This window comes from Scomber scombrus, chromosome 14 (assembly GCF_963691925.1).
Source record: "Scomber scombrus chromosome 14, fScoSco1.1, whole genome shotgun sequence".
Lineage (NCBI taxonomy): Eukaryota > Metazoa > Chordata > Actinopteri > Scombriformes > Scombridae > Scomber > Scomber scombrus.
The window spans coordinates 19,778,076-19,790,098 of record NC_084983.1 but is presented as its reverse complement, the minus strand read 5'-3'; the positions used below and the strand labels follow the sequence as shown (position 1 = coordinate 19,790,098).

The 12,023-nt window shown below is 38.6% G+C and overlaps 1 protein-coding gene across 1 annotated transcript; it reads left to right on the top strand.

Annotated features, from left to right (window-relative positions):
• Positions 1 to 8,286: 8,286 nt before the first annotated feature.
• On the top strand, positions 8,287 to 10,872 carry LOC133994462 (cornifelin homolog B-like). Its single transcript, XM_062433717.1, has 3 exons — positions 8,287 to 8,392; positions 9,311 to 9,468; positions 10,750 to 10,872. The coding sequence occupies exons 1-3, from the start codon at positions 8,287 to 8,289 to the stop codon at positions 10,870 to 10,872; spliced, it is 387 nt and encodes a 128-aa protein (XP_062289701.1).
• The last annotated feature ends 1,151 nt before the right edge of the window (positions 10,873 to 12,023 follow it).

Genomic DNA, 12,023 nt, shown 5'->3' with positions numbered 1-12,023 from the left:
TGTTGTGACAGGCTACAAACTAAATAAAAATTCAGGCTTTGAAATTATGTTCCGAAAAAGTTCCGTTTTCGCCAGGTTTAGTTGAAGATGAATCCTTCATCCATGTGGATATGTCAGCAAGACAATCCGAGATCCGCGTTGAGACAGTAGGGTCGTCAGGCAGGAAAGACAGATAGAGTTGAGTATCATCCGCATAGCAGTGGTATGAAAAACCATGCGAGTGGATGATCGGGCCCAGCGAGGTGGTGTATATGGCAAAGAGGAGGGGTCCCAGCACCGAGCCTTGGGGCACCCCTGTGGTGAGGTGGTGAGGCACAGACAGCTGGCCTTGCCATGTCACAGTGAATGAGCACCCAGCAAGGTAAGATTCGAACCAGGAAAGTGCACTGCCAGAGATGCCCATACTTGAGAGTATGGACAGGAGTTTGCTGTGATTGACAGTGTCAAAAGCAGCTGATAAGTCTAGTAGAATGAGAACCGAGGATTTGGCAGCAGCTCTAGCAGTTTTTAAGGCCTCTGTCACAGACAACAGGGCTGTTTTGGTGGAATGGCCATTTTTGAAGCAAGATTGAAGTGTATCGAGAGGGTTGTTTCTTGACAGGTATTCTGTTACCTGTCTAGAGACCACCCTCTCTATGGTTTTGGAAAGAAATGGGAGGAGTGAGACCGGCCGATAGTTTTTCTACTTGAGTGGGATCAAGTGAGAGTTTTTTGAGCAGTGGTGCGACCTTAGCCACTTTGAAAGCAGAGGGGAAGGAGCCAGAAGTGAGGGAAGAATTAATCATATGTGTGACTGCCGGGGTGACAGTCGGTGATATAGCTTGAAGGAGGTTAGATGGGAATCGGAGCTAGCGGACAGGTAGTAAGACGGCTACATGTTATTAGTTTAGATACCTCACTCTCAGTGAGGGGGGTAAAACCAGGGAACGATGAGCCTAGGGCTGGAGAAGACAGGTTTTGAGTTAGTTGTTTAGAGAATTGGATGCTGATGGCTGCCACTTTGTCAGTAAAAAAGGAGGCGAAGCAATCAGCAGTGAGGTTAGTAGCTGGAGGAGCTGGTGGAGGGTAAAGCAGAGATTTGAAGGAGGAGAATAACTTACGTGTGTCTGTGGCACCGTTGATCCTATCGTTGAAGAAGGCCTTCTTTGCAGCAGTGATACTGGAGGAGAAGGAGGACAGTAGTGTCTGGTAGCTTGCAAGATCTTCAGTTGCTTTGGATTTGTGCCATTTCCTCTCGGGTGCTCTGAGTTTCAGTGCCCATTGTCTGGAGGATGTCACTCAGCCAAGGGTGCGACTGGGTCGATCGAGCAGGTCTGGTGGATAGTGGACACAAGCTATCCAGACATGAGCTCAGGGTAGAGCAGAGAGAATCAGTGGCATCATTAACCTGCAGAGAGGAGAAAGTGCCGTGAGGCGGAAGAGAAGAGGAGAGAACAGAGGAGAAGTGGGTGGGAGACAGGTTGCGGAGATTGCGGCGGATGAAAACCATGGGTGGGGAAGTAGGGGGTTGTTCTGGTAGCTGGACATTGAAGTGGATGAAGAAGTGGTCTGAGAGATGGAGAGGGGTGACCCTTAGGTTGTCCGTGGTGCAGCTCAGAGCAAGAATGAGATCAAGCTCTTTGTCAGCCTTGTGAATCGGTGGAGTCGGGACCTGTCTTAGGTCGAATGAGCGAACCAGAGACAGGAAGTCAGCCGGGGTTGCGCTATCTTCTGGTTTAATCCATGTGTAAGAGCAGATGTTAATTGTCTTGTGTGTCATGGTCCGATTATGATTGGCGGGTCAGCCTATATAATGTGTAACCTTTTGGGGGCTCGTCAGGTGTTTTCCAACCGGAAGAGGGAAAAACAGTTTTTGACCGCTTCTCTGCGCTGTGCTGCGCTGCGCACGGTATGCTTCATGCGGATATGTATATGAGATAATGTATGACTTAAAAGCATAAGATGTCAAATAAATGGAATTGTTTGCATCTATACTAAAAAGCAACTGGACTCATTCATCCGTTATGCAAAATCAAAGCGTGTCAATAAGTTTCCTGTTGAAATGCCTCAGTGGCTTAAAGCATTGCCTTAGCTTCTACACCATGTCTCAGTGAGAGCAAGGAGCTCCAAGGAGAGGTGGTTGGCATGACCAAAAATGAAGTCTGCCTTGTTAACCGCAGATCGACAATTCCACAAGCCAACAGAGAAGGAGGTCTTTGTATGTTTGCTTCAGAGACCTGAGGTTACCCAGATTGCATCGGCGTTTGTTATAACGAGGCTTTCTGGGTGACCTTGAAGTTGTAGAGATGTGGTAGTGGCACATTGTGTATGGGGTGAGAAAAGGAAGACAGGTTTGCCTTGTTCGGTGTCCTTGCTTCGGTGGACGTGTACAGGTAGACGTGCGTCTTTACACTATACCGTTTTCACACTAGAAAGGCTGCACACAGGGGCTGCGCTTGAAAGCTGCGCTTCAAGGGCCGCACTCTGGATGTAGCATGACCAGTAATTGAATCCGGCTGTTCTGGTATAAGGACTGATTGCACCGAAAGCAAGTGCAGTGCAAGTTCAGTAGCTTTTTTTCATGTCATTCATAGCAATTTAGCTTGAAGTTAAAGCCACATCAATCAGTATCTCTTAATAACAATGGCTCAAAAGACAATATTTATTGTGAGAGGGGTCTCATTCTGCAGATTCCACTCAGCTCTGCGCAGCATTTTTAGCAACTTTTAGCTTATTGTTTCAATTTTATGACCCACAAACTGACTGTAAAAAATCATTGTAGGTCCTTTCATTGACCTAATTTCCAGTTAACATTTTCAGTATTTAATCATGTCCTAATCTTCACTGTGTGCTGTGAGTTGCCTCCACACAAACAAACAAACAAAAAAAAGTGCAAACATGATGTGGTTTTTACAACCGAATATTTCACATTCAATTTGCAACTTTGCAGGTACATTCATGAAAAAACATTTGCTCATATGGTTAATGAAGAATCTGGGCAGTTTTACATTTATCTCAACATATTTGCTGTTGCAAATTAAATATACATGAACATGTTTATGAGCTGCTACATGTGTCATTTCAACGAAACATGATCTCCCTTTTTTCTGTTTTTTTCCCCCATTTTTCTCACTGCTATACTCGAGAAATTAAAACATTTCAAACAAAAGTTGTAGATTATGTTTATAGAGGACAGACTATAACCTTATTCAGCAAGGCTGCCGCCCTGCTGTCTGTTTACTCTCATCTGACATTTGCTCTCTGATTTTCATCTATTGAGTTCAGCAGGTTTATGTGCTGTTGACAGAGCAGGAGGACCATTGGCCACCAGTGTTTGAAGTTTGCGTTTGTCTGTTGAATGACCTCATATTGAACCAGTTCTTGCAACAAAGTGGCAGGATTCAGAAATTAATCGCCAAGAACCTTTGTAAGCACAGATTCACTCTTTATTGGCATGTAGAAGTGATTTAAGAATAAATGTTTGCCTTCTTCATCAATAATCTTAGCTTTGATGTTAGCAAGATGTTGTTTGGCATCTAACTTCCAACGTTATCTCTTTATTTCTCTCACAGTCTAACTGATTTTGAACAATAGGACTTGAAATTTCACAAATATTTTCACTCTTTGGTAACATTTCAGTGAATAAAGTTTACCCATAAATGAGTAACAGTTTGACTCACACAGTATAGCAATTTGGAGGCAGTCAGTGAATATGGTAATGATCAAATCTCATGAACACGTGCCTACTGATGTACATGTGAACATTCATCGGGCTGAAATTAGTAAATTCATGACAGGTTTTAAGAGATTTGGAAAACTCAAGCACAAGCAAGCTGCACTGAAAAGTTTACGATAGCATTATAAAAATGTTCTTGCATGATTTGGGTATTTTGCTTGTTCAACATATCAGATGTGGATCAACTGCTATGTTTAAACAGTTTACTTTTTATATGTCACACTAAAAAACAATGTACAACCCCAGGAGTTTTTAATATTTTTCTCCACTGCATTGTATTATCTCTGTTGGCATGTGTGCATCTGTTGCATTTGCATTAATAAATGGTCATAGCTATTCCACATGTTGCTGCTGTTCACATGTTGACCAGCAGCTTTCCCAACCTTCATAGACGTCAATGGATCGAAGTTCACAGACGGGAAAGCAAAAGCTAGTAGTGCATCAGGGTATGTTTGCTCGGTTTGAGCTGGCTCTTGTGACGATCAATCTGGGTCAGAGGTAATGGGAAAGCTGCTGAATACACATTAGTATTCCCAGTATTTACCCAGAAACACGTGCAGTATAACCAACAGACCCAATATTAACACAGTATCCTTTAATGAATGGATCCTACTACAAGTATTTTCTGTGCATCCAAAGCCTAAATTTCTCCGCACCACAGAGCTGCATTGTTTTCCAAAAACAATTGAAAACACACAAATGAGCCTCACATGCTTGATTATGAACACACACACTTTTTGTTTTGACTCAATCTACCATACTTCTGAAGGAAATACAAGAATACTAGAGCACCAAATATGTATTAATCCACCACTGAAAATAGTACCCAACAAATGCATTATTTACTTCAGTTTGAGTAATGTTTGCTTAACACTACAGTGCCCACTTATTACAGGAATTAACATGTTTTAAAACTAAAATAAATAAATACATTTGTACTTATCTATGAGCTTTGGGCTTAGTGTTACAAATAGAGTATGGAAAATATTGGGAGATGTGCTGGCTTTGGTTTTATCTCCGGATTTGTTGGTATTAGGAAAAATAAAGTACAGAACAGTAAAGGTATTACATATATATTGTATTCATCCATGGAAGAAATGAATACAAACATCAGTATTTTAGTCTTATCTCATAAAAATTGTTTGCAGAACATATGCAGATAATATTCAGAGGTAGCCTGAAATGTGATCCTCACTCTGACAGCAATGTTACTAACATTTCTCATATCGAGGAACTCAGTGAGGAGTGGTGATCAGAGAGAGAGAAAGAGAATTTCCCTGATGTATCAGCTGATGTGTCAATGAGCCAATGATGCTGAAGAGATAAGGAAACATTAATAATTAAAGCTGCAAGCAACGCTGGGTGGGACCTCGCACCCTTGCGCACGTTGGGCTGTGGCTAAGTCAAAAGGTTTCTGTCAGGGGCATTTAGATGCCTTCAGACCCGGGCTCACACACATACACATACACATACACACACACACACACACACACACACACACACACACACACACACACACACACACACACACACACACACACACACACACACACACACACACAGAAAAGTGAGACACACACACACACACAGACACAGAGAGGTGAGACATACACACTCACACACTCTCTCTCTCTCTCTCCCTCCCTCTGTCTGTCTGTGTAGACATTTAGACTGAGCAACTGAAATGAACTGCCAGCACTTTCATGAGTCAAACAGGAGAGGAACTTATTTCCAGTGTAACCTGTAGATATGTTTGTAGGTCATGCTCTTGTAATTCTAGTTTGATCTAAACTTTGACAGCAATGTCAACAGTCAATAAATTTGAACTAGAAACAGAAAACTCTGGCACCTTTTCCTTATCAGGTATCCTGAATCAATACAAGTTTTCTCCACTAGGTGGCACACACAGTTGTTGACATGGTAGTTAATGAGGAGAGCGCATGAGAACATAGAGCAGTACAGGCAGCAACCTGAATGGGAGAGGAATAGGGTGCACATGTGGGTGCACAGATCAAAAAAAGACAAAATTGCATACATCTATAGATGAGACTTGTGGCTACATTTTGACGTTTGAATGGAGTCTGTAGCTGAAAGTATGCAGCCTGAAAAATTGGCTAAAATCGTACATTTAAAGGCAAATTGTACACTTCCTGTTTGATTCAGGTCAGGGGTGTCAGCGCGTGATTTGTAGGTCTTGATAAGACAAACAATTGAGTTTTGGGTTGATCTTTCTACGACATTCCTATCAGGCGTAGTGGACGTCTAAGTGTTTCAAGGTGGCCAAAAATCGGTGAAAATCGTACATTTTAAGGCAAATTGTGCACTTCCTGTTTGATTCAGGTCAGGGGTGTCAGTGTGTGATTTGTAGGTCTTGATAAGACAAAAAAAATGAGTTTTGGTTTGATCTTTCTACCACATTCCTATCAGGCGTAGTGGACGTCTAAGCGTTTCAAGGTGGTGCTAGAGAGCACATTTTGGCAATTTTGGGGTTAATTTTTCCATTTTATCAAATTTATGACCAGACCTGATGTGCGGACTGGAACCATACCTCTGGCTTGGTCCCCTAATGAATCCACTGTTGTAAGCTGTAGGTGAACTAACACGTATTTCCAGTGACTAAGTGTAACTAAAGGTGTCATTGTATTTTAGACGATGATAATGATGATAAAGCTGGTATAACCACTCTGGCATTTAGCTTTCTTATGTGACCAAGTAGGAATGTAGGGCACGGCAGCTCAGTGTTGGAAGATGAGTTTCTGCTTTGAAAATACTGATATATTCTATTTATAGAAGCATCAACACAACAATTGCACAACTTTACAAAGTATCAACAAGCAAATTCATCAGTTTCAGTCAGGCAGGGTTTTCTGGGAATCATTTTTACATTCATACCACATTTACAGCCTTTACTGTGGTTTGTGCTTGCAGTTCCTGGTGTACAGTAATTGTAAAAAGATGTGAGAAGATATTTACTCATCATGATACCTGACCAGATTTACTAAAGGAGTCTATCTGTTGCATCACTTGCACCTGTTCAATTATCCAAATACTTTGTGAGCCAGCTGGATGACATGTTAGTTGTGTGACCTGAATCTCTCAGGTTTGATCAGTGCTATTATTACTTACTGTACACAATAAAGGAGAAATGGTCTACAGCTGCTCTGTAGACCCTAACATTTTATGGACTAAAGCGAAACCAGATATTTGAAGATTGGCTCCAGCAAAAAACAAAAGCATTGTTTGTTTGTTTATTTCCTTAAAATGATTTATTTTTGCACCTTCTTGAAAAGTATTTGTATGAATTCTAACTGTATGTATCAAAGGTAGAAGTAGAAAAACCTCAAACATTTTAAAACAAAATCAATGGAAAGACTCTAGAGGGCATGAAAAGAAACATCTGCACAAGTTGAAACATTTTCAACTTGTGCAGATGTAAATAAATACATGTATTATTGAACTTGCTTTACTTGTTTACTCTTGTTTTATTGTTTCAAATGTAAAGCACTTCAAGCTGCATTTTATGTGTATGTGCTATATAAATACAGTTAATAAGTTATTATTATAATTGTTCAGATAATGTATTCAGATAAAAATCACATATTAATACCAGGTGTTGCGGTGATGCAAAAGCTGCATTTAAGCATGTTTTAATTATTATGGTTTGTCTCTGTTTTTGAACATTTCGTAGTAACAAAAGAATACTGGGATTATATGCAAGGTTGTGTTCCTTATTGACACTAAATGTTCCAATTTATATTTTAGAAAAAAGTTCCCAGTGATATAAATAATTGTTTCTTAACAATTAAATCAAAGTCAAATTCAGAATGTTTGTTAGAAGTTACATAAGATCATTGTGTTTCAGGAACATAATGGCACATCATTCTTTGTACATGAGGTCATGATGTGGGTTTGGCAGAGATCATGCAAAGGCCTCGCCCTCACCTTAATCCTCCCCTGGTGACAATAATTAATAGCACAGAGGGATGTTTAAGAGGTATAGGACAGACCGGTTCATCCAGTTTGCTCTCTCAGGTGCTCTGTTGTAAGCAGGTATTTCTGAACTGACTGTGAAATGACTGATTCTCAGTGCTGAAATCAGTTGTGGCAGAACATTTAACTCAGAGCTCTCTCATCAAACACACAGGTGAGACATTAACTGTGCTATAATAAATATATACCGGTAAACATACATATGTACTATTATTAATTGTTTTAGCTTGTCTTAATTTAGTATTTGAGTCATCTAACTTTTTTTTTAATGGTCAGTATTACTAACACCTAATACTTTATATAGAAGGGGACATTTCTAAGATATATATTTATTTTTGTTTGTAAAATAGAATACAAAATAATGTATATGCAATTAATTACTTTCCACAGTTTAACTCACTTAAATGATGAAATTCAGTAAATATTTTGTCACTTTTTGTCTCCATGTTGTGGCACAGATATTACCAACTGGCAGCAATACATTGTAGGTGTTTTGTGTATGCATGTCTCTTATACAGGTGACATTAATTCAACATGTCTAACATTAAAGCTACATTCTGGTTCCTCCTTTAGAAGCCATCATGACTTCCAAGATGGTCATCAACCAGCCGAGGCCAGTGATGGAGGTCCGAGAGTCTGACGAGTGGGCATCTGGTATATGTGACTGCTGCGACGACGTACCCGAGTGTAAGTGTCTGTGCTTCACTGTTTGATTATTACTCACACCCCAATGCAATCTGTATATTGTTTGCTGTCTGTATGATTTGATTTGAGGCAAATGAGTTTCCCTATCCGGGGTTAATAAAGCTGTCTAATTGAAAAACTAGTGGATGAGAAACTGAGCGATTCAACTAAACTTTGATCAAGTCTTAGTAGATTTGTATCTGTTTAGCCCAGATAGTCATGCTGTAACTTTGCGACAAAAGTACAGTGTTAGCTCACTTTCAGTCCATGTCTTTGATTCTTTGGTTTTAATGTATGTGATAAATTTAAAACAGGGTTTCAGTTAGTTGTTTGGTCTATAAAATGTCAGAAAATGGGGCAAAATTATGATCACTGTTAACTAAAGTCAGGTGATGTCTTTAAATGTCTTCTTTGGTCCTGAACAACAGTCCATAACCCAAAGTTATTTTTTACTGTCATAGAATACACAATATACTGGAAAACATTCATGTTTGAGGAGATAGAATCAGAGAATTTTTAAATGTTTTTCTTTAAAAATTACTCAAAATGATTTGATTGGCAATTAATGTTCTGTCAATCAATTGATCAACTAATCATTGCAGCTCTTACTTGAACATCAAATAAACTTTTAAATATTAAACAGAATTATAATAATACAGACTAAACACCAATACAATAAATCGATGCTGTTGCAAGAAACTGTAGCCTGGTAAAGATTTCAGAGGTCAGAGTTAACAGCATAGCACAAACATTTCTTGAATCATGTGATGGAAAGTCTTAAATGGCAGAAAGATTACTTTTCGCTTTGTCATATGTTCATTTGCATCGTAAACAGTCATGAGTGTGTCTCTCTAAGTGTTTGTAGGTGTGTCTTTTCTCAGTATTGGTATGTTTATTTTTTGCTTTTGTTTCCTTGTTAAGGTTGTTTTGCTTTCTGGTGCTGCCCCTGCTTCGCCTGTAGAACCACCAAAGCCTACGGGCAGTGTCTCTGTCTCCCCTTGCTGGAAATCTTCATGGGCGTCATCCCACCAATCACCATGTCCATGAGGGTCTCCATGCGGGAGCGCTATGGCATCAAAGTAAGGACACAATTCTGTGATATAGTTTATTTTGCTTTTTCACTTGGCAGGTAGAAAACCTTGAGCTCGGGTAGCTTTAAATCCTAAATCTTATTTTTTTTTTAACGTCATGCCTTCAGTGTACAGTGTACATCACCTCAAAATTTTAAATAAATAATTTGTGCCCTGTTTTGTGTAATCAGACTCTGTTGTTAAACCTGTACAGGTGATCCATTTTAGGATAAATCCATCGCCACTTTTCATTATATAACTATTATGTTTATTTTTAAATTGTGTTGAAATGATTAAGAACGTTGCTTTTTTGACCTTACATACTTAACAGGACCTGTGTAAGTCATTTGAACAGTTTGTAAATTTAATTCCATCAGCAACCTTTAAGTCAAAGATCTTAAAAAGAATATAGGGAGGAAGACTCAACAAACTTAATAAAAGGTGATGGTATAGTGGCAATGGTCTTACAGACATTTTCCTACATAATTAATGACTGCTGGGCTGCAAAAAGATGTATATACTCTGAGTGATTTTTTGAAAGTAAAAATCATGAGAGAGCAGGTAATCTAGCTTTAAATCTAATGAATTCACTCCTGCATTTCACACACACACACACACACACACACACACACACACACACACACACACACACACACACACACACACACACACACACACACACACACACACACACACACACACACAGAAAACCTTCCATATCATGTACTATTTAATCTAATTGAAAAGTGATTTTCATTGTTTTATTTTTAAGGTTTTTATTTAACCCTTTCTTTTTTTATGATCTCAAGAGAGACCTGTGTACAAGAATAAATATGTACAGTTAAAGCATGAACAGACATTAAATTCACATCAAGAAGTCAAATCACAAGTTTTTCTTTAACTCTTTAAGTGAGTTGAGAGATTTTGCATAATAGAAAGCATAATATTTGAAACCAGTTCTTGATTTCTAAGTTTGAATGTGTACAACTGATGCTAAAAATGTAGTTGATCTGACATTGTAAGTTCTGTATTAACATGTGACCAGAATGCAGAACTAATGAGGCAATTTGTACAGTAAAGTCTTATCGATAAATAACATACAACACAGCTAATTTAAAAAAAGAAGAAGTTATGTAACCTTGTTGGTCGCAGTAGGAACATTTTCATGTTTTATTTATGATATATTAAATTTGAGAATTACGTCTTTGAGGGAAGGAAGTGCAGAACCTTGACTGAAATCAGACGGAGATCACCTGCTGACCTGACAATGTCACTGTATTTCGTCTGCAGGGCACCATGTGTAACGACTGTGTGTGCGCGACCTGCTGTACATCCTGCGTCTGGTGTCAGATGTCCAGAGAGATGAAGAGAAGAAAAATCCAAATCATCTTGGTCAGTGCCAAGAACACATGACCTCTCTGCTCTGCTCATCATCTCAACCAAGGTTGTTGCATATTTCAATAAACCTCAACCTGCTTCAGATGTTACTACTAACATGGTGAAAGAACTGAAACTATTTGAGAAATTCAGTTGACTGAAAAATTTAAGCAATAAGTGTGTACTAGTCATACTGAGGTTAGCTAAGATCATCAAAGCTCTTGGCACAAGAAATTTGTGAAAACAAGTTTTCAGTTTATGGTAATTAAAGTCCTTTGTTCTGTATTTCCCATAACCCACCTTTTCCCAAAAAACTGCTATTTTAACTGTTCTAGACCTGTCTTTAGTGTTTAGTCTCTCTCTTAACATCAACATTTTGTTTCATACTTGGATGTTTAATTTTATTACGTTTGATAATCATGCCAACATCATGTCATTTTTGTATTAAAAAAAATAAATATATATATATATGTATATCTTATGTTATCATTGATCACACTGGCAAATAGCAATTTTAAATGACATTATTGCATAGAAATATAGTTTATTAGTTCTATTTTTGCTTTGTTTACACTTTACAGTGTACTGTATGTGCTGCATTTACTGTCAAAATATATATATTTTATAACTCGTTTGATGGCTTTTTATATTATTGATTTACTGTCAATAAAATTATTAACTGTACAATGACTGGAGTGTGCTGTTTCTTCTATGCCGTGGTGGAAAATGTGTTCAGAGCCTTAACTTTACAAGCACAGATCTTTTTCTTTCTTTTTTTTTAGAAATTAATGTACTGAAAGCAAGCAGCATATTACCAAAGTAGGTTAAGTGGTTGAAGTGAACTAGTTTTAACGACTTTATATGCAGTGAAGTAGTTTAGTCAGGCACCTCATAAGTATCACAAGACAAATCTGAGAGGTGGTGACATAAATGATGTGGTAGGACAGATGAAATATGAAGGTTACATTTGTATTACTTTTTAAGGTTTAGTCAATGTTTAATATTGACTTTTTTTCACCTTAAATATTAATATTGAACATTAGACATCCACCAGAGGGAGCCACACTCTATACAATGAGACAACTACTTTTAGTACATTTTGGGGTCATGTGGGGTCACAGGGGATCAGACCAATGATCTGCAGTCTCCCTCACCTTACTGGTCCTGTCACCCACCCAAACAGAAGG